This window comes from Coregonus lavaretus (assembly GCF_964263955.1).
Source record: "Coregonus lavaretus genome assembly, chromosome: 2".
Taxonomy (NCBI): domain Eukaryota; kingdom Metazoa; phylum Chordata; class Actinopteri; order Salmoniformes; family Salmonidae; genus Coregonus; species Coregonus lavaretus.
Window position 1 is genome coordinate 32,657,376 of NC_139989.1, and position 22,321 is coordinate 32,679,696.

The window sequence follows — 22,321 nt, forward strand, 5'->3', positions numbered from 1 at the left end:
GCTTTAATGCATCACTACATGAAGGGGCATTTGTAGAGAAAAGAACAGGAAGCGCTGCTAGGATACACTACTAGTAGATCTTTGTAGGTCGAAGGCGCTCTTCGGTTAAGGGGTTCATTTTACATAAATATAAATAAAATAAAATAAATAATAATAAATAAATAAATAAATAAATAATATATAATAATAATAATAATATTTATTTATTTATATTTATTTACATAAATAACCAGGAGGACCAAGGCCCTCTTTATTATGATACTGTAGCATGTTCAATAGAACAAAATCTTAAAAACTACATGACAAAAGCAATCCCAAAACACGTCATATTTTTACGATTTTATTCTATCGAGCGTGCCATCGTAATTTAAACATTTTAACTGTATGAAGCGTGCCTTGGTCCTCATGTTTAGAAGGAAAAGGAGCATTTCAATTGTTTTTAGAATAAGGAACATTTACATTTTATTGACAAATCTCAATTTTATTCACTGATTTGGTGCAGACTTGACAATCTATGAATGTAGAGCAAGAACCCTTACAGTCGACAACATAGAAAAGATCAATGACAAAGTTCACATTCCATACAATCTATTCTCATCATACATTTTACAGGGGTTGAAAAGACTCCATTAGTGGACCGGGGAGCTCGTCTGTGATGTCATATCTGTGGGACAGATATCATCCTGTATTCAATCTTCCCCTTCTTTCAGCCCTCCAAAGACAGCGGTGGGGACGCTCTTCTGTTCCAGCTGCACCTCTGTAGAGCGAGACAAACACAATCAAAACACACATTTACATGAACACCATGGCTACGTCTCAAATGGCCCCCTATCCACCCAAGTTCAAAAGTAGTGCACTATATAGGAGATAGGGTGCCATTTTGGACGCAGTCACCACTCAAAGTAAACAGGTCACAGGCTTGTTGCAGCCATCATGCTGTGCTGCAAGGCATCTCTCGCTCTCTCAAAGTATGTGGACACCTGCTCATCAAACATCTCATTCCAAAATTTGTGGGCATTAATATGGAGTTGGTCCCCCCTTTGCTGCTATAACAGCCTCTACTCTTCTGGGAAGGCTCTCCACTACATGTTGGAACATTGCTGCGGACACTGATGTTGGGCGATTAGGCCTGGCTCGCAGTCGCTGTTCCAATTCATCCCAAAGTTGTTAGATGGGATTGAGGTCAGGGCTCTGTGCAGGCCAGTCAAGTGCTTCCAAACCAATCTCGACAAACAATTTCTGTATGGACCTCCCTATGTGCACGGGGGCATTGTCATGCTGAAACAGGAAAGTGCCTTCCCCAAACTGTTGACACAACATTGGAAGCACAGAATCGTCTAGAATGTCATTGTATGCTGTAGCGTTAAGATTTCCCTTCACTGGAACTAAGGGGCCTAGCCCAAACCATGAAAAACAGCCCCAGACCATTATTCCTAATCCACCACTTTACATTTGGCACTCTGCATTGGGGCAGGTCGCGTTCTCCTGGCATCCGCCAAACCCAGATTCGTTCGTCGAACTGCCAGATGGTGAAGCGTGATTCATCACTCCAGAGAATGCATTTCCACTGCTCCACAGTTCAATGGTGGAAAGCTTTACACCACTCAAGCCGAAGCTTGGCATTGCACATGGTGATCTTAAGCTTGCTCGGCCATGGAAACCCATTTCATTAAGGTCCCGACGAACAGTTATTGTGCTGACGTTGCTTCCAGAGGCAGTTTGGAACTCGGTAGTGAGTGTTGCAACCGAGGACAGACACATTTTTACGCGCTGTGTGCTTCTGCACTTGGCGGTCCCGTTCTGTGAGCTTCTGTGGCCTACCACTTTGCGGCTGAGCCGTTGTTGCTTCTAGACAATTCCACTTCACAATAACAGCACTTACAATTGAACAGGCAGCTCTAGCTGGGCATAAATTTGACAAACTGAATTGTTGGAAAGGTTGCATCCTATGACGGTGTCACGTTGAAAGTCTGAGATTTTCAGTAAGGCCATTCTACTGCCAATGTTTGTCTATGGAGATTGCATGGCTGTATGCTCGATTTTACACACCTGTCAGCAACAGGTGTGGCTGAAATAACCGAATCCACTAATTTGAAGGGGTGTCCACATACTTTTGTGTGTGTGTATATATACATTACCAGTCAAAAGTTTGGACACACCTACTCATTCAAGGGTTTTTCTTTATTTCTACTATTTTTTACATTGTAGAATAATAGTGAAGACATCAAAACAATGAAATAACACATATGGAATCATGTAGTAACCAAAAGAGTGTTAAACAAATCAAAATATATTTTAAATGTGAGATTCTTCAAATAGCCACCCTTTGCCTTGATGACAACTTTGCACACTCTTGGCATTCTATCAACCAGCTTCATGAGGTAGTCACCAGGAATGCATTTAAATTAACAGGTGTGCCTTCTTAAAAGTTAATTTGTGGAATTTCTTTCCTTCTTAATGCGTTTGAGCCAATCAGTTGTGTTGTGACAAGGTGGGGGGTGGGGGGGGGGGTATACAGAAGATAGCCCTATATGGTAAAAGACCAAGTCCATATTATGGCAAGAACAGCTCAAATAAGCAAAGAGAAACAACAGTCCATCATTACTTTAAGACATGAAGGTCAGTCAATATGGAACATTTCAAGAACTTTGAAAGTTTCTTCAAGTGCAGTCGCAAAAACCATCATGCGCTATAATGAAGCTGGCTCTCATGAGGACCGCCACAGGAATGGAAGACCAAGAGTTACCTCTGCTGCAGAGGATAAGTTCATTAGAGTTACCAGCCTCAGAAATTACAGCCCAAATAAATGCTTCACAGAGTTCAAGTCACAGACACATCTCAACATCAACTGTTCAGAGGGGACTGTGTGAATCAGTCCTTCATGGTCGAATTGCTGCAAAGAAACCACTACTAAAGGACACCAATAAGAAGAAGAGCCCTGCTTGGGCCAATAAACACGAGCAATGGACATTAGACCGGTGGAAATCTGTCCTTTGGTCTGGAGTCCAAATTGGAGATTTTTGGTTCCAACCGCCGTGTCTTTGCGAGACACGGTGTGGGTGAACGGATGATCTCCGCATGTGTAGTTCCCACCATAAAGCATGGAGGAGGAGGTGTTATGGTGTGGGGGTGCTTTGCTGGTGACACTGTCTGTGATTTATTTAGAATTCAAGGCACACTTAACCAGCAAGGCTACGACAGCATTCTGCAGCGATACGCCATCCCATCTGGTTTGGGCTTAGTGGGACTCTCATTTGTTTTTCAACAGGAAAATGACCCAACACACCTCTAGGCTGTGTAAGGGTATTTTACCAAGAAGGAGAGGGATGGAGTGCTGCATCAGATGACCTGGCCTCCACAATCCCCCGACCTCAACCCAATTTAGATGGTTTGGGATGAGTCGAACCGCAGAGTGAAGGAAAAGCAGCCAACAAGTACTCAGCATACGTGGGAACTCCTTCAAGACTGTTGGAAAAGCATTCCAGATGAAGCTTGTTGAGAGAATGGCAAGAGTGTGCAAAGCTGTCATCAAGGCAAAGGGTGGCTATTTGAAGAATCTCAAATATAAAATATATTTAACACTTTTTTGGTTACTACATGATTCCATATGTGTTATTTCATAGTTTGATGTATTCACTATTATTCTACAATGTAGAAAATAGTAAAAATAAAGAAAAACCCTTGAATGAGTAGGTGTGTCCAAACTTTTGACTGGTACTGTATAGATATTTTTTTTTTATTATTATTATTATTAGGAAGAAAACAGCTGGAACATATTCAATCAAATGAAACATTCAAAACATTGCAGATAGAAATGTAATGTATAGAGTTGGCATGGTTCTATATTCTATGACAGAATAACCTTCTGTATCTACACAGTCCATTTCTATGTCACTGTTCTATAGCGTTGCTCCCTCCTGAACAGCCCCCCCCCCCCCCCCGGTGGTGTTGTAACTTACCCTCTGGGCCTTGGTCTTCATCATCACCATCCTCATCATCAATATCAATCTCATCAGGGTTGGCTTGTTTGGCCAGTTCAGCCAGCTCGCTGCGAGACGTGTCACTCCTAAACAAACAGATTCACAATGACACACAGTGGTTAAGACCAGTATTGAACCATTTCTGCATTGTTGTATTTATATTAAATGGCTGGCCACTTCCTGGGCCCGTATCCACAAAGCGTCTCAAAGTAGGAGTGCTGATCTAGGATCTGTCCATATCATCTTATTCATTATGATTTAAAATCCTAGATCAGCACTCCTATTCTGAGACGCTTTGTGGATACGGGCCCTGGTCTGCAGTTGGGTTTTTCCAGAGGTCAATGGAAAGGATGCTAAATGTGTGGGTGGATGGATGAATGACAGACCTGACGAATAGGATCTTCTCTTTGAGTTTGGGTTTGTCCTGTTCAGCCTCGGCGGCCAGCTGTTGGGCCTGCTGCTCCAACAGCTTCATATCATCCAGCCCCATCTGGCCCGGGGCAAGGTCTGAGACTGCACACACATAGAAGAATAGCGTTAGATACAGAGGTACACCCTAACCCTGAATTAGCCCTAACTTACCCCCATCTGGATTGTGCTTTTCATTAAAAACATCCACAGCTGTAAGCATGACACTTCAAAATCATGTTAGAATCAACATGGGAGATGAATCAATCTTTTATAGGAAAAACATGTCATGCTTGATAACAAGGTTGTGTGTAATCATTAGAGACCGAAGGTGTGGGAAGGTGTGTGTGTGTGTTTGTATGCGTGTGTATGCATGCGCGTGTGTGCGTTCTTACTGGTGCCGGTGGCGTTGGTAGTGGCCTTCATCATCTGCGAGGACATGAAGTTGACCTGTGTGTTGTACGTGGCCTGGACGCTGCGCTTGATCCTCAGCATCTCACGGATAGTGTCTTCGTTCCCGTGGCGGATCTCAAACTCCTTCCATGTCTGCCAGAACGTGGCCGTCATCTGAAGCAAACACACACACAGGGAGTAAAACGTTTTATCGCTACTGAACACGAACCTGTGTTTCCACCAAATTGAGGAAAACTAACCGAAACAGGGAAGGACTACGTGGATTGTCCAATAAGAACAGCTCGTTTTCCTTTCAATAACGTTTTCCTACAGTGTGCGTTACAGCTGGGCCGATAAACCAAAAATGATCGACACAGACCATACCAATAACTTATCGCAGGCATTTTGCTTATATCATTAATTACGATAAGTAGCCTACACTAGAGAAATGTGAAGTTTGAAATTAAATAAGTTTGCTGAGTGATTGTTAATGGGACAATTGATGGCTACAACCATCAAACTAGTAGTAGTGGTAGCACATGACAATTTTATAAACGTATCGCTCTATTTATTGTTATCGCATTAATTCAGGCAATTTTTTGCAATACGGATTTTTGTCCATATTGCCCAGCTCTAGTATGCACTAATGAACAGGACCATGGGTCAGAGTGTGAGGGCTCACCCTGGGGTCACAGATCTGGGAGCAGTAGGAGTAGATGGCTCTGGCCCGGTCGATCTCGCCCAGTTTGCTCTCCATGTCAGCGAAGCGCAGGCACATGTCCCTGGAGTGTTCGTCTGGAAGCACCTGGAAGAAAACATATGGTATTATATATTGGAATATATTAGTTGCATAACCATATACACCATCTCAATAAATAAAAATCACATGATTAACTTAGGAGTATCAAACTCATTTTGACACGGGGGCTGCATTCGTTCTTCAACGAGGTCGGAGGGCCGCACTGAAAATGTGTTGTATTTCCTCGCCGTCAGAATTAGCAAATAATTGTCCAATATCCATCTTTTGGGGAATTTTTGATGCACACCGACTATCTAGCTTTAATTTCGGTGATTATTAGCTGGAGACAGTCAACAAACGGTATGAATGTAGGTCCCATATCATTTTTATACAATTTCTATTTGGTTTTAGTCATTTTAAAGTATATTAAGTTTGTTTCCCCCCAATTAAAACAAATATTATATATATATCTTTGACCTGAAAATAGCTGCGCAGCGACGCTCCCCATCCAACCTGACAGAGCTTGAGAGGATCTGCAGAGAAGAATGGGAGAAACTCCCCAAATACAGGCATTCCAAGCATGTAGTGTCATACCCAAGAAGACTCTAGGCTGTAATTGCTGCCAAAGGTGCTTCAACAAAGTAAAGGTTCTGAATACTTATGTAAATATGATATAAAAAAAAAAAAATTATATATATATATATATATATTTTTTTTTACTGTTTTTGCTTTGTCATGGGGTATTGTGTGCAGATTGATGAGGGGAAAAAAACTATTTAATCGATTTTAGAATAAGACTAACCTAACAAAATGTGGAAAAAGTCAAGGGGTCTGAATACTTTCCGAAGGCACTGTATATATTTTAGTTTTTTTTACTCAAACCACCCGCGGCCCGGATTGGACACCCCTCCCGTGCCCCTGATTAAGACTATTGAGATGCACCTGTGTGTGTGTGTGCATCTCAATATGAGCCTCTTACCTCGATGGCTTTCTGGTAGATAGCTCTGGTGTAGGTAACTCCGTAGATCTCTGCAGCCCTCTTGATGTAGATGTTGAACATGTGATGCCTCTCCGTTTTGTCCACTGCCTGCGTGGCTCTCTCGTACACCGCCATTGCGTGACGCGCCAACCCAAACTCCTCCTCCAGTTTGGCATACAGCAGGTAGATGGCTGTCAATCACAACAGAAAATAGTTAACGTATCGCTCGTCATTCCTGTAGCTAGGGGGATAGTACCACATAAATTATAGGCCATTATTACAAATAGATACCAGCAGCAAACTGATTATAAAACCTGACTGAGGCTGCAAGATACTTGAACACCCTTTTCATACTATAAATGCCAACCTGAACCGTACTGAGCTGGCTCGGTCATGGTCTTTTAACATCTGTCCTTCCCAGCACGGTTCCAGCAACTGTGGTGGATGCGTAACCAGGCCAGCACAACACAGTCCAGTTTGGCTTGGTAGTGTGAAAATAATAGTATCTTCCTTGGTGCTTCTCAGTGGCTACAAAGCAACCATGATGATGATGACTTTATTGTATCCGTCAGGAAACTATTTTTGCATCATACAGCATGTCAGCTTAGACAGACATGCAACACGTCACAAACATGCATTAGACATAAAGAAGTCACGTAGAAAACAATTGTCCCTTACTCTTGGCGAACTTGGCTGGACAGCCGTCCAGCGCCTGCTCAAACAGGTCCCGGGCCCTCTCCAGCTTCGTGCCCCCGTAGCGGTCGATGAACTTGGTAAGGTACGTGTTCCAGATGTCATAGACGTTGGGCCACCTGAAGAGGGCGATGCCACGCTCGTACGCCTGCAGAGAGCGCATGGAGACTGTCAGCAACAGGGATTTACAACTGATCCAAATGCTGTAGTTTTAAGGGTGAAGGCATGGTCAGGGTCGTGTTCAGTAGGGCATTCGGCCCTGAACATGACCCAGTTGTAAAGTAACAGTTTGAATGCAGTATGAGTTAGTGTTGATATGCTAGGCTGTGAAATGTTAGACTGGTCCCAGTTCAGGCATCGTAACAATGACCATAAGAGTTGTCAAGACAGCACAACAGAACTTGGACCAGGCTAGTGAGATGTGTTCAGCAGGGCAGGTGGGTGGTGTCACCTTGAAGCTCTCCTCAAAGTAGTTGTGCTCCTCCAGGAACATGGCGTAGTTGATGATTATCTGGGGCGTGGCAATGCGCAGGTCAATGATGCGGTCGTACACCGCCTTGGTGGACTGAGGAGGAGAAACGACCAAGACAAAGGGTAGGGTTGTTAGTTACCCCACTTCTTTAAGGAATACCTGGGATAGGATAAAGTAATCCTTCTACCCCCCCTTACCCAAAAAAAATAAAAATAACATATTGTAAAGTGGTTATCCCACTGGCTATAAGGTGAATGCACCAATTTGTAAGTCGCTCTGGATAAGAGCGTCTGCTAAATGACGTAAATGTAGTTACATCGTATGGTCGTTGTTGTTACATGTTTTGGTTGTTTCATTGTTTGGTCCCTAAAACTGGGTCATCACTATGCACAAGACGCATTTTCAGTTTCTCCTATTGTAACAACATTTTATCTGAGAGAAGAAGAGCTCATGGAATACACCAACCGTATAAACCTAAACAACGTTAATCATTCCAATCCAGAAACCATGATGAAGGCTGCTTGCTGCCGAAATGTTGGTTGACTATTATTAGGCTGCGTATACACAGGCAGCCCAATTCTAATATTTTGACCAATAAGATCCGATCTTTTGCCAATAATGGGGCAAAAGATCCGATTTGGGCTACCTGTGTAAATGCAGCCGTAGATGTGTTGCATCAAAGCTACCGTCTTTTCCTTTCTAAACCAGTGCAACACAACGAAGACAGACACAGTAGAGGGAAACATGAAGAAAGTACCTGGAAGGTTCCCATACTCTCCTCCAGGTCAGCCAGCATGGACCAGACCTTCAGAGACTTGTACACTCTGTTCTGCACTGGCTCTGACACGTCAAAGTACTCTGCCTTTTTGGACGGGATGGCAGTTGCTTTCTGCACATTTGGAAAGAGAGAAAGTCAAGGGATATTTACACAGACATGCATCCAGTATTTATTCATCCCCCCTGTAACTATTCCCCAGGTCGTTGCTGTAAATGAGAATGTGTTCTCAGTCAACTTAACTGGTAAAATAAGGGTAAAATAAAAATACATAAATAATTAGCATCTATAGAACCAATATTTGAAACCCTGAGAAGAGCAGTCTGCATCACATAATTTGAGATTAGATGAGGGTATTCATTAATTGATTGAAGTTATTAAATAGATACATTAAAAACTTAAGTACAGGTCAGCCACCCACACAGAAATGTGTAGCAGTTGTAAACGCATAAAAAATTATTCAGGATGACAGAAAAGTCAAAGATGTAAGTGTCTTTGGAGTGTGTGGCAGATAGTGGGTCAGTATTTGTTGTGCCCGTGTCTCCTTCTCACCCTCAGTATACGTAGCGCCTGTTCGTAGTTCTCATGGCGTAGCTCCATCTCTCCGTATTCACACCACACGCCAGCCAGGTCGTCAACCTGCTTGTAGTTCACCTTGGTGGCCTTCTCAAAGATGGTCCGCGCCTGATGGTGGGGAAAAGTGGAAAAAGAGAAAGAACATTAAAGAATATATATATCTAACTTAAGGAGTAAATCTATGTTGTTGTTACACTAAGTAGGGAGAAGTAAATACTTTACTGCGCTTGATTGAGCTTGCTTGGCGATCTTGCAATGGAACCAATGGAATAATCCCAAAAGTGCCAATTCTACCCATCTGGCACTCCAGGCAGGCTCAAATGAACACTAAATATTTGAAAGATTTAAAATACGATTTCAACCCACGTGTGATGGGGAAACCTTAGTTTGAGACGTGATGGGGAAACCTTAGTTTGAGACGTGATGGGGAAACCTTAGTTTGAGACGTGATGGGGAAACCTTAGTTTGAGACGTGATGGGGAAACCTTAGCTTGAGACTCACGTCGTCTAGCTGCTCGTTCTCCTCGTAGAACTTGGCGAAGGAGACCCAGAGAGAGCTGGGTTTCCCTGTAGCCTTCATAGGGTCCACAGTCTGAACTGCCTCTGTGTAGGTGTTGATGATCTGAAAGAGAGGTTACGACACACATTCTATACACTGTACATGTATTTGAGGAAGAGCATGCAAGGTACCTATTGCCAGCTAGAAAGACTAAGAAACAATGTTAAATGTGAAATATGTAAACATGTATTAATCACTACTCTCTACCAATAATACAGATGTAAACTAGCTCGGTAAATAACTGTTTTTCAGGATTTCTTCTCAAACCCTTTCACATTATCATGCTAACCTGAACCGTACTGCACTGGCTCGGATATTTTCATTTCACATCACGGTTGCAGCTACAACAGTGGATGCGGAAACAGGCCAGCGCAGTACACCTCGGTTCAGTAGTATAAAATGGGTATTAGAGACAGAGACAGAAAGATGGCACAGAGTCAGACTAGGGTTAAGAGCTCAGGGCCTGTATCCACAAAGGGTCAGAGTAGGAGTGCTGATCTAGGATCTAAAAGGCTTAACTGATCCTGGATCAGCACTCCTACTACATGCCCACTTCTGGTTTCTTCTGCTACCTGTCGTGGTTTCCCCTCGTACAGTTTGACCCTCTTATGCCACTCGTGGACGTTGTGGGGGTTCTGTCTCAGCAGCACACTGTTCAGCAGGAGGGGCCTGCGGGCAATCAGCTGCTCAAAGCGGGCCAGACGCAGCTCCAGGTCTATGTCCTCTGAGAGGGAAAGGGAACACGAGTTGAGCATGACGGCAAAGGCAAACCATTCACTTACGGCTGTGACACACTGGGTGCATCTCAATACTCTAAAACCGCTTGCTTCCCTAGACTACTCTCCTTCAGTTACATTCATGTTGTGTTATGTTGAAGGAACTAGCGCACAAGCATTTCGCTGCACCTTTTATACCGGCTGTAAACTGTGTATGTGACGAATAACATTTGATTTAATTAGATTTTTTACTCAGTCGCAGCCAGGATTGGGAAAACAGTAACATGGATGCCTAGGCCAGGAATCGATTTCCCTTAATACAGTTATTTGAGATCCAAGCAGGAGACGAGGAGAGTGAGACACTTTAGACTATTGAGATGCACCCACCTTCTTCATCTTTCCCCAGCTCGGAGGTAGTCTCCATCTTGGCAGCGATCATGCTCTCCTCAAACTGGGCGTAGCTGTCGAACACCTGGGTGAAATCTCTCACCGTCACCACCGTCAAGATGGCCTCCTCATACACATCACGAGCCTGGTGGGCCACAACACACAAGCACTCAAATTAGTCTGTGTGTGTGTGCATCCCAAAAACGCTGAATATATTTGGTAACACTTTACTTCAACTACATAACAACGCTGTAAAGCTTCATAACATGCATGATAGCTAGTCAAAACTTGTCAAATATATATTATGACAATGTTATGGTGGTAAGTTACCCTATAATCCTCCATCACTTCTAATGACCCTGATGCATGACGACAAAGTCAAAAGTGGACTATAAAGATGACATTGTCTATAGGGCTCTGGTCAAAAGTAGTGCACTACAAAGGGAATAGGGTGCCATTTGGGATGCATCAATCCAGACCAGTACCTTTTCAAAATGTCCACTGCGGATGTAGTAGTCAGCCAGGGAGCACCAGAGTTTGCCCAGCTGGTCTGTGAAGCGAGTGAGGCCTCCACGGATGATGGCCCCAACATTCAGAGAGTTCACCTTGTCTGGGTTCTGAGAGATCAGGTCACACAGCTCGTGCCATAGCTGTTAGATATTAACCATACAACATGGGGATAACGTTAGATATCAACCACACAACAACATGGGGATAAGGAGGATGAGCCAGACGTGGTCTTACCTGGTAGTTAGACTTGCCCTCCTTGGACACAAAACTCTCATCGTTGACAACGGCTGCCAGACGCACTGCAGCTTCATCCAGCTTGCCGCAGGAACGCAGGTAATCTATGTACTCCTCTGCATTCTCTGGGGACAGCTGCAGAGAAAGAGGGGGAGAGAGTCAAAACCAGGGGGCTGTTCCAGAAATAACGTCACCATTTTGAGAAATATAGACTTTTGGCACGGTAGAATTTAATTGACAACCAATATATAAATGTAGCTTTCTTAAATCAACCATTTATCTAATAATTCTGGAATACCACACTGCGGCTTGTGTAGAAGACTAGAAAACGTATTAAGCAGAGAGAAAATGTTTTGAACGCATATATATATTGTACTGTCCATATCCTTCAAATAATTACAAGGACTAAATACATCTCTAGGGTTATCAGGGTAATGTATACAGTTAATTCCAATATGAACCCTAGAGGTCAGAGGTCTCTTGACCCACATATTCCAAAAAAGTTTCAGATTTCTAATGATTTAGGATTTGTAGATAGCACACACAAAGCTACCATTGCTGCACAATATCCCACATTATGCAACTCTAAGGACACGGCCAGTAAGTAAGCTTTGTCCAAGCCAGAACAGCCCACTCTAGGTACAAAATCACTGAGACATTGTGGCCCCAGATGGGTCCGACTTATGGACTACAAGGTTGAATAAATAACTATAAAACCAACAATACATGGACTAACTTCCAGTGAACTGGATCGTGTCAAACCTGGCTGTATAAAAATAAGCTGAGAACACTCTGGAAACAAAACAGGTTAGGCCTACTCACAACCAATACAGGTTACTCAGAGGAGGTATCAGAACCCAGGTGAAGAATGAAGAATACTGTATTTCTGCTGGTGTCCCTGTGCTGCTGTCTGTCTGTGGCACAGGAGGACACCCCAATGACTGAACATGAGGTGGTATGCGCTGCAGAACTACAGAACTCCTGCTACATGTCGACCCTGGTTACAGAAATCGGAGTCATGGAGGAGAAACTGCAAACCACAGTGGAAAAACTGCAAACCACAGTGGAAAAAACTGCAAACCACGGTGGAAAAACTAGGAGCCATGGAAACCAAGCTAAAAGTCAGTGAGAGCCAGCTTGAGGAACGGAGAAATAAAGAGAAGACAAAGCTGCTCTTCTCCACTGTCCTGGGAGAGACTGGAAAAATAGGGCCCTTCAGCCCTGACCTACAGCAAGGTCATCACTAACATTGGCAGAGCCTACCGCCCTGTAAGAAGGGTCTACTACTTCAGCTTCTTCTTTCATGCTGGAGGATCTGAAGCCCCCTACACATCCCTATTCAAGAGTGGAGAGTGTATGCTATTACATCTGATCACAAGTCTAGTACTGATACAGCAGATAACGAGGTAATGCAGTCACTCTACAGCTGGAGGTGGGAGATCAGGTCTACATATGCCTAAGGGCCAATGCACATGTGTGGGCTTCTCACACTACCTTTAATGGTTTTCTGCTCAGCCAAGTGTGAGCGACACATAGCCTACATTCACAGCTGTATCCAGTTTCACACATTTATTGGTAGCACTGTCATCTATTCCAGGCCTACCTTCTATGTTAAGTGATATTTTGTAGGTTTCTGATGGGATGTGTGGTTGGTGTTGTTGTTGTTATAATCTCATAACAAATAAATTCTTATCACCATTGTTGAAAATAAATAAAGTGTTTATTAATCTGAAATCTTTTTTTTTTTTTTTTTCCTGTGACCATCTTCCATAAAGAGAGGCTTCAGCTTTGGAAGTAGCTCAATTACAGAGGAGCAAATCTTCTCAAAATGTCTTCTTACCTTGAGGTACCTGCGATAGACACGGATGGCGGTCTCAGGCAGGGGCAGGTTCCGGGCAAAGCGGAGGTACAGGGGCCAGATGCGAGGGTGCTGAGTGACGGGCAGGGCTCGGAGTGCTCGGTCAAACGTGCGTCTGCTCCTGGTGATCTTACACTGAGACACAAGGAACTGGCAGTAGTCCAGCCATATCCTCGGCATCTAGGACAGCCAGGGGAAGAACAAGTTATGTAGGATACTGTTCCTACAATTTCAGACCACAAAATCTACTTCCAAGTGAAAAATATTCACACACATAAATGTACTCTGTGATGGTCTGTCTCTTAACAGTGGTGCCCAGTGCCAATGAATGGACAACTATATTCCCCAGAGTTTGTGGGAGTATTTTATCTTAATAGGGGATGGACGGGCAACAGGAAATGTAGGTTAATAAGTATTAGCCTACCTTGTGCATGAAAACCAGTGCTCTTTCATGGCAGTTGTTGATCTCCTCGTAGGCTGGCTCCGTGATGCACTTCCCTTTGACCTGTTTCCGTCTCTCTCTCAGATAGTTGTACCATAACTTGTAACTGCAAGGTCACATATGAACAATCCGTGAACACACAATCATGACATTTAGCATTGCCTATAACCCTAGCCCAGACACTGGTATGGTATTCAATGACAACCATTGTACGGTTTTCAAATAAGCCTAGATTATGGGCCGGTTTCCCAGAGACTGATTGACAAAGGTTTTTAGTCCAGGACTAGGTTTAAGATTTGTCTAAACATCAGACTGTTACCTTGGTTGCTCCATGAATATCAGTCTGAAAGACGTTCCTGTAAAAAAGACATAATAGTCTCTACAAGCCAGAATGTTGAATACAATGATATTTAAACATACTTTAATGGTTGTCCATGCTGTTGGTTCTTTTGGCGGTAGGAAGTGGAGATAGGGTAACCACAGGAAAGGGTTGTTTACCTGACTTTTTGCGGCGCCGGTAGGTTTTGGTGCTTGTATTTTTCATCTTGACGCATTTCACGATGCACAATATGTAAACAATAGCCGAATGTAACCGAACGTTGTCGACCAAAGCGCGTTCCCTCGCAATCAGCTGGAAGTGAGTGCTTGTGAAATTTGCCAGCTGTTTGCGTGGGACAATGTTTGGTCTGTGCTTGTTAAACTCGGCCATTGTTGACATATTGTGTAAGTCTCGAGCAAATTGTGTCAGCATTGAAAATACAAACCGACATACAGACCAGCATACTGAAAGTTGGGTTAATAACACTACTCTGTGGATATTTTGTCTCACATTACCTCCTACACTAGGACAAAATCAGCGGACAACAGGTCAAGTACATTCAAATGAAGTTTATTCAACAGTCTGACCTTTCACAAAAAGTGAGCCTACATGTTAGAGACGAGAGAAGAGTCTTCCACTCTCGGATTCGTAGATGCTAGTTTAAGTTGTGTCGTAGAAACCGGCCCTATATGCGCAACAGTAACCGTCTGTGAAAATGTTCCTGTCTCTAGTTACAGACTGACTACAAACATTAGTCTGGGACACTACAGTATTTCCCATGAACCTTTAGCAGTGTTTTCCTATCCTGGCCCTGGGGACCCATGGGGGTGTATTTTGGGGCAAAAACAAAACTATGTACGGCACCCCTTTGGGTCCCCAGGACCAGGATTGGAAAACACTGCATCTAGCTAGATATAGAAACGTTGCCTCTACCTGCCAGGTAGCTCTTTCAGAGCTCGTTCATAGATCATGTTGAGGATGGACTTGGCGCCGTTCTGTTTGAATTCAATGTAGCGCATCCAGCACTTGACCGAGTACGGATTCCTGATGATCTCCTCCTCATAAGGCAGGTCATCTTCCTCCTGAAAAAGTCCACCACAGCGAAACGGTCAACAGGAGGCCTAACAGTAGCCTCCTCTCCTTCGAACAACGTTGCACACTTTTCTCTCCTTCGAAAAACGCTACACTATTCTCAGAACTAGTGCAACATTGTTCGAAGGATAGAAAGGGCTACGAGAGGCTGTACATTCACACACAGTAGCCTGTACAGTATCTCAAGGAACAATAATCTAGATACGTTGTCAGATAGATATGGATTGTTGGGGCATTCAAATCGACACAGACGAGGCCGCGGAAATATTACAACATGCTGAGAACAATTCTACAACAACAAAAATATCAATATTCCTGAAATAACTTACAAACAGAACGTCCGGTTTCCCATTTAGAGACGGCATTTTTGTTTTTAAGAACAAAACAATACCCGCAGTTTCAAAGGTTCCCACAAATGTATATATTGTTACTAAACTTCCTGACTCCTCCAACGTGTTCAGAACGTAGAATAAATCCCGCCCCTTGTGGAAATATCATTGGGTAGTACAACTGTCACTTAACAGATCATTAGTCATCGAAGACAACATCGAATGTTCCAGCCCAGCAGGTGGCAACAGTGCAAAATGTGATAGGCTCGTGCATGGCCAAAACTAAGGTGAAAGGTTACCAAAACGTCGACAAACACGCTAGCTAGCTAGCCGCGTAGGCTACTTGGATTCTCTAAAATGGCAAAAATACAGTTGTTGAGAGTTTTTCTCAACCAGCGTTTAACAGCAGCTGCTGAGGAGATATTTGGGGCTGTTGCGAAAACGATAGCAGAGTATCAGGAAGAAGTTTATCGTTCAAAAGAGGAGAACGGCCGTCTACAGAGGCAGCTTGATATCGTTCTCAAACCACCAGAGATACAATTACATAGGACAGGTTTGTCACTATTACGTTTGACCGTTGACATTAATATTATGCGACATTGGCAATCTTTTTTTATTAAATCTGAGCACGAAACACATGTATTGCTGAAAGACACATTTTGTATTACGTTTCATACATATAAATGTAATTATTTTTCTCATCGTCAGCTTTGATATTTTTGTTTAATCCTTTCTCCTTCTCTCCAGACCTCCAGCAGCTCTCTCTCACTGTCTTCGAAGAGGAGGTTCCCCCTGAGCAGCAACACTGTGAGCAGGAGTGGAGCCCCAGTCTGGGGCAAGAAGACCCAGAGCCCACACAGATTAAAGAAGAACAACAGGAGCAACACAGGACCAGTCAGGAGGAAGAGTTTCATAATGACTTCTTCATAATTAGCTCAAATGACTGTGTGAAAAGTGACTATGATCAGGAAGAGGACTCATGTCAGCCCTCACATCTTTACCAAACCCAAAGTGAGGAATATGGACAGGGAGCCTCTCTACCTAGCACCTCATTGGAACAGATCAAAGCTGAACCTGATGGAGAGGGCTACAGAGTATTAGAACTAAGGAGTGACTCTCAGCCCCTCTCTGCAGTAAATCCAGACTGTTCTCCAACCCCAAGTGAATACAGGGAAGGTGTCAATGAAGAGGAAAAAGAACCTCGGATTAGGTTTAAAGCACTCAAATCAAAGAAAGCACATAAAATAACAAGCCAAAGCTCTGGTATCTGGAAAAAAGGAAGGAAATCCACAGAGTCATCCCATCTGAACCCACACAGTCAACGCCTTACTGCTCCCTGTTGGTGTGGTGTGTGTGGAAATAAATGTTACTCTGTGAGTTTTTTAATAAAACATACACGAGAACACACAGAGGATATAGGCCTAGATTGCCTTTGCGGTGTCTGTGGAAAACACTTTGAGTCCAAAGAAATTCTGATAGACCATCTTCAAACTCACATGAAAAATCTTTTTTGTCACTTATGTGGTCAATGTTTCAACTGGACTAGTAATCTGAAAAGACATATGATGATTCACACAGGGGAAAGACCCCATCGGTGCAGTGACTGTGGCAAAGGCTTCAGGTCGAGTGATTGTCTGACAAAGCATAGGAGGATTCACACAGGGGACAAACCGTTTCCTTGCCCGGTTTGCCACCGTGGTTTTAACAGACGAGATAACCTGAAAGTGCATATGAGAGTTCACACAGGGGAGAGACCGTATATGTGTTCTGAATGCTATAAATGTTTTGCCACGTTAACTTCCCTGAATAAGCACCAGACAATGCACAATGAGGAACGACCGTATGTGTGCACTGATTGCGGTACGCGCTTCAAAGCGCTTGAATCCCAAAGAAGGCACATGAAGAGTGTTCACAACAAGAAGGAGAATACAACATGACAGTGCCTTGTATGGGTTACGGTATCAGATAGAAGATTGAGGCACATTCTAACCAAATTGTAACTGCCATTGGACAGGAGAACAGCCCTTCAGGACAGATGCATTGCATTATGGAATCAGCGCAGTAGTTACCATTACTTGTTAGTTACCATTAGCCGTTCGTTCGTTTACCAACCGCATATAGCAGACATCAGAGGTTATTTATGTGCTTGTGTTTTATAAAGCGGCGCATTCTGTAACTTGTTGACAGCCGAACTTACTAAATCTACCGTGGGACGCATTTAATTGACTGGTAGGCTGGATCCGGCCTAACCCAAATCCAGGCCTGTGCAAACCCAACCACAGAACTGATCTGTATAGATCTAATGTTGACTTGTTATGATGGGAATGAAAATAATCTTCTCAACGTTCTGTATAAAGTTTGCATTTTTGTTCTCAATCTCAACTAGTCAGTCATTTGTGTGCTATTCTGCTTTTCTCCATTCGAATTGGTGATTATTGAGAGACTTCCATGGTATGTTTGGCCTTTGACTGTGATGCTGTAGACTGAATCTACGCTATTATCTGCAAGGTTCTGAACATTTTACATGACTGTATACACCCTAGGACATTCTTCAAAAAGGACTCGGCATGAATTCAAAATGAGAAGCAATAGAATTTCAACCAATCATGTATTTTTTATTGGATATCTATTAACAAGAATTACACTGACAACTTCGTGCTGTTCAAAACAAGAAGTTTCACATAATGCTGCATTCTCGCCTGCAGCTCAGCGTAAAATACATAAATTGGCTGAAAAATATGACTATACAGTATATCACATATATCCTATAACATTTGCAAGAGATTTGAGATTCTGATACGGTGGTGCTGTTCCAGGTATTCTGTTTTTTCAATGGGGATGCACATCTCGGATAAAAACACATGGCTTTATGAGATCTGATCATCTGCGCAACATGACTGCAATAAACACGACCTGGAACGGACCCATTTTCCACACTAACTTCACCTCCCTGAGCATGACAAAGTTGTCAGGAATTGCTTGGCTCATTACACTTTCACACAAAGACAAACAGAAACAACAATAACAGACAATGATAAATAAACAACAAAAAACTATGAACAAAGATTGTGTTTATATCAACCCCTGCAAAAACAACTTGCAATCTGTCATCTCTGTACTGCAGCTCAACCTATCGCATCTCCAGATATTCCACATTTGATCCTCAACTATCTTTTCCTGCCTCCCTCCCTCCTTCCTGTCTTTCCTTCCTTGATCCTCTTTTCCCGTTCCCTTCCCTAGATCTCCTCTCCCCTTCTCCCCCGCTAGTCCCAGACCCTTTTGGAGTTGTGCGCTGTCGACTCTGGATCAGGTAGAAGTAGTCTTCGTGTGGGCTTATGGGGCTGGTCACGGGAGGCGTATGGCTAGGGGGCTGATGCCTCTGTGCTCCCCGATGAGGAGACACCGGTCTTGGTTGAGGATCTCTCTGTGCTCCCATGTGAGGTGTGGCTGTCTGGATCCTCCAGCTGGGTTAGGAGAGGAGGGTCTGGAGTGGGGCTGCCTAGGGGAATCCCGGTGAGGGGATGAGGGTCCAGAGATATGGTCTTCCTTGGGGACCAAGTTGAGGTTGAGGATAGGGTTCTTCCTGGGGTTAGGCTCAGAGTGACCACCAGAGCCTCTCCTGGGGGTCCCAAATCGAGGAATATTTCTGGTAAGGAGCATGGCAGTTGGTTGTCGGCCTTGCGTCCTTGAGTGACAGAAACTGAAAACTAATTGTGATGTGAATTCTATTGCATTCTTAGTTCTATAATTGCATTCTGTAACTGCCTTTATGAGTTCCCAAATGAGTAATTACAAATGAGTAATCAACACAGTCTTGTTGGGTGACGTTTTACTTGTTGACCACAATACTGACATACTGTATGACCACACTCTTCTATCAAGCAGACTGTCGCCAACATCACGCATGAGCTTACCTGTTGTGGAGTGAAGCACAAGGACAATCTCAATGTTACCTTTAGGGAGAAAATATCACAGTTATTGTCATTAAAAAACAATACAGACAACAATACAGCTATTCTTTCAGAGTTCAAGCGTTGAGTAAAGCAAGCATGGAATAAACTGATTTAATCATGCTTTAAAATACAAGCGCCTGATGGTAGGAATGTATAAGAAGCCAAGTGAACAAATTAACATGCATCCATAATCAATAGACATCTGTTTATCAAAATGAGAATGAAAATATAATGAAAATGAAATATAAGAAAACATGAAAACATGAATATATTTACTTGAGCTCAGCTGTTGCGTAGTGACTTGCCTACCTACCACACATATGAATACCTCTGTATTTGTTTTCCTTTTTGTTTCAAATGTGTATGTTTTTCCTTTATGTGATGTTATCCCACAAAAGCAATAAACATTTCAAGTGAATATATTTACTTGAGCTGGGGGATCCTGTATGGTCTTGTAGTCAGAGCCAGGGCTGAAGGAGGCTGATCTTGGTGGATCTCTCTGGGAGTCTGCTGGTTCAGGAATGGCCTGTGTGGGAGAATCTGGTCTAGAGTAGGCCTTCCTAAGTGTGAGTGGAGTCCCTTCAGTCAGGATGATCTTTTATTTTGGGGGGGTATTTTATGGGGGGTGGCACATCTGCCTTGGAGCCCTGACAGAAAATAGACACATCATTGCACATCACTGCTGTTGCTTTGTGCTCTAACCTAGGGGGCGGAAACTCTTTCTGTAAAAGAGAATATGTATAATTAAATTGAGGGTTCATGTAAATTGTCATAATAAAACATATTTGGTAGCGGAATAACATTTGGGGTAATCGGGTCTAGACAGAATTTTTTGGTGGTGTATTTAATATGGGCCCTGGGGGGAAAAGGTTGGGAACCCCTGCTCTAACAGAGTAAGTTCTAGATTATTGCAGAATTCCAAATCAAGCATAGCACCAACTCCCTTGGCACTCCTGTGTATGTGAGAGGATTTGACAGGTTTTTCATATAGTTTTTTCTGGGGACAATTGTGTGGTTAAACAGTACAAATGCAACCTACCGAGCTAAACACCTTTTTCTCACACTTCGAGCAAAATGACTCTGAGGTGCCGAGGGGAGCCCCTGAGGACAACGAGGGCTACGTGCTTACGGTGTCCACGGAGGACGTGTTAACCCTCGCAAGAGTGCCAGCCCAGACTGCATCCCTAGCCGCGCCCTCAGCGCATGTGCAGACCAGCTAGCTGTTGTGTTTTCAGTCATTTTCAATCTCTCTAGCTCAGGCCGTTTTCCCCACCTGCTTCCTCCCAGTGCCCAAGAAAGGGAAAGTAACTGAACTGAATGACTACCAACCCGTAACATTCACTTCTGTCAATCATGAAGTGCTTCGAGAGGCTAGTCAAAGACTACATCACCTCCTCCCTCCCCGACACTCTCGACCCTGTCCAATTCGCCTACCGCCCGACAGATCCACGGACGACACAATCACCATTGCACTGCACACTGCCCTCACCCACCTGGACAAGAGGAATGCATACCATAGTGCCCTCTAAGCTCACCACAATGCTCACAGCTCCGGGACTGAACTCTTTATGCAACTGGGTCCTGGACTTCTTGACGGGCTGACCCCAGGTGGTGGAGGTAGACAACATTACCTCCTCCACACTGATCCTCAACACGAGGGCCCACAAGGGTGTGTCCTCAGTCCCCTCCTGTACTCCCTGTATACCCACGACTGCGTGGCCTCACACAGTTCCAACTCCATCATCAAGTTCACTGACGACACAAAAGTAGTAGGCCTGATTACCAACAACGACGAGACAGCCTACTGGGAGGAGGATGGCACTCTGATGGTAGAGTGCCATGTAAACAACCTCTCTGTCAACGTCAGCAAAACAAAGGAGCTGATTGTGGACTTCAGGAGCAACAAAGCTGGGCACGGCCCCATACTCATCAACGGGGGGGTGAGAAATTGAGAGTGGGAGGGAGGGAGAGAGAAAGAAGACAGAAAAATCAATACTAACTTTTCCAAGATGAATAGAAAGCACTACTTGCAGCTATTTGTCTGTGCATTCGGAAATTATTCAGACCCCTTGACTTTTTCCACATTTGGTTACATTACAGCCTTATTCTAAGATGGATTAAATTGTTTTTTCCCCCTCAGCAATCTACAAACAATACCCCATAATGACAAAGCAAAAACAGGGTTTTAGAAATTTTTGCAAATGTCTAAAAAAATGTTTTTATCGGAAATGTTACATTTACATAAGTATTCAGACCCTTTACTCAGCACTTTGTTGAAGCACCTTTGGCAGCGATTACAGCCTTGATGTCACGATCGTCATAGGAGTGAGTAGACCAAGGCGCAGCGTGTGAAACAAACATGACTTTATTTAATTAAAGTACTAACAAAACACGACTCGTGAAGTCCACGGTTAACAATACCGACACGGAACAAAAACCCACAACACCCAAGGGAAAACATACAGTTTAAATATGGCTCCCAATCAGAGACAACCAGCAAACAGCTGACACTCGTTGCCTCTGATTGGGAGTCACTCAGTCACACATAGAAAACAACACAACAGAAATACCAACATAGAAATACACCCAATGAATGAACACACCCTGGCTCAACATACTGAGTCCCAGAACCAGGGTGTGACAGTACCCCCCCCTAAAGGCGCGGACTGCGACCGCGCCTCAACTAAACAAAACAGGGGAGGGCTGGGCGGGCATACCTCCTCGGCGGCGGTTCTGGCTCCGGCCTTGACCACCACCCTTCCATAATTCCCCCGTAGCGCCCCTGGTCCGGTCTGGCCCCGCTGGCTGGAGCTGGACTGGACGTAGCAGGAGCGGTAGGCTTCAGCTCCTTAGTGGAGCAGTAGAGCGGTACCTGAATTGGCACCGATGACCCAGGCACGGGTTGTG

At 43.8% G+C, this 22,321-nt stretch overlaps 2 protein-coding genes and 1 pseudogene across 5 annotated transcripts; 2 read left to right on the forward strand and 1 right to left on the reverse strand.

The window, feature by feature from the left end:
• Nucleotides 1-326: 326 nt before the first annotated feature.
• LOC311137952 (pre-mRNA-splicing factor SYF1-like) lies at nt 327-15,599 on the reverse strand. Of its 2 annotated transcripts, none has more exons than XM_084172579.1 (19): nt 15,462-15,599; nt 14,974-15,122; nt 13,704-13,827; nt 13,262-13,459; nt 11,422-11,556; nt 11,163-11,327; nt 10,678-10,822; nt 10,147-10,298; nt 9,518-9,637; nt 8,992-9,123; nt 8,422-8,553; nt 7,644-7,757; nt 7,178-7,340; nt 6,500-6,690; nt 5,464-5,586; nt 4,784-4,955; nt 4,367-4,493; nt 3,960-4,066; nt 327-757 (listed from the first exon to the last, which is right to left on the reverse strand). In XM_084172579.1, exons 1-19 carry the CDS (start codon nt 15,495-15,497, stop codon nt 690-692), a joined length of 2,553 nt encoding a protein of 850 aa, XP_084028705.1. In that variant the 5' UTR covers nt 15,498-15,599; the 3' UTR covers nt 327-689. The 2 variants fall into 2 exon arrangements, with proteins under 2 accessions (XP_084028705.1, XP_084028706.1); XM_084172580.1 differs by lacking the exons at nt 14,974-15,122; nt 15,462-15,599 and adding exons at nt 14,041-14,077; nt 14,220-14,280.
• Nucleotides 12,290-12,946, forward strand: LOC311146928 (annotated as a pseudogene). The gene is made up of 2 exons: nt 12,290-12,463; nt 12,507-12,946. The product of its transcript is annotated as an uncharacterized misc_RNA (transcript).
• Nucleotides 14,485-19,832, forward strand: LOC311138010 (uncharacterized protein). 2 transcript variants are annotated; one of them, XR_014614003.1, is made up of 2 exons: nt 14,485-14,588; nt 16,209-16,296. XR_014614003.1 is itself a non-coding variant. In XM_084172656.1 (2 exons), the coding sequence occupies exons 1-2, from the start codon at nt 15,819-15,821 to the stop codon at nt 17,396-17,398; spliced, it is 1,386 nt and encodes a 461-aa protein (XP_084028782.1). In that variant the 5' UTR covers nt 15,773-15,818; the 3' UTR covers nt 17,399-19,832. The 2 variants fall into 2 exon arrangements, 1 of the variants encoding a protein (XP_084028782.1); XM_084172656.1 differs by lacking the exon at nt 14,485-14,588 and adding an exon at nt 15,773-16,014 and having other exon boundaries at nt 16,209-19,832.
• Nucleotides 19,833-22,321: the final 2,489 nt, after the last annotated feature.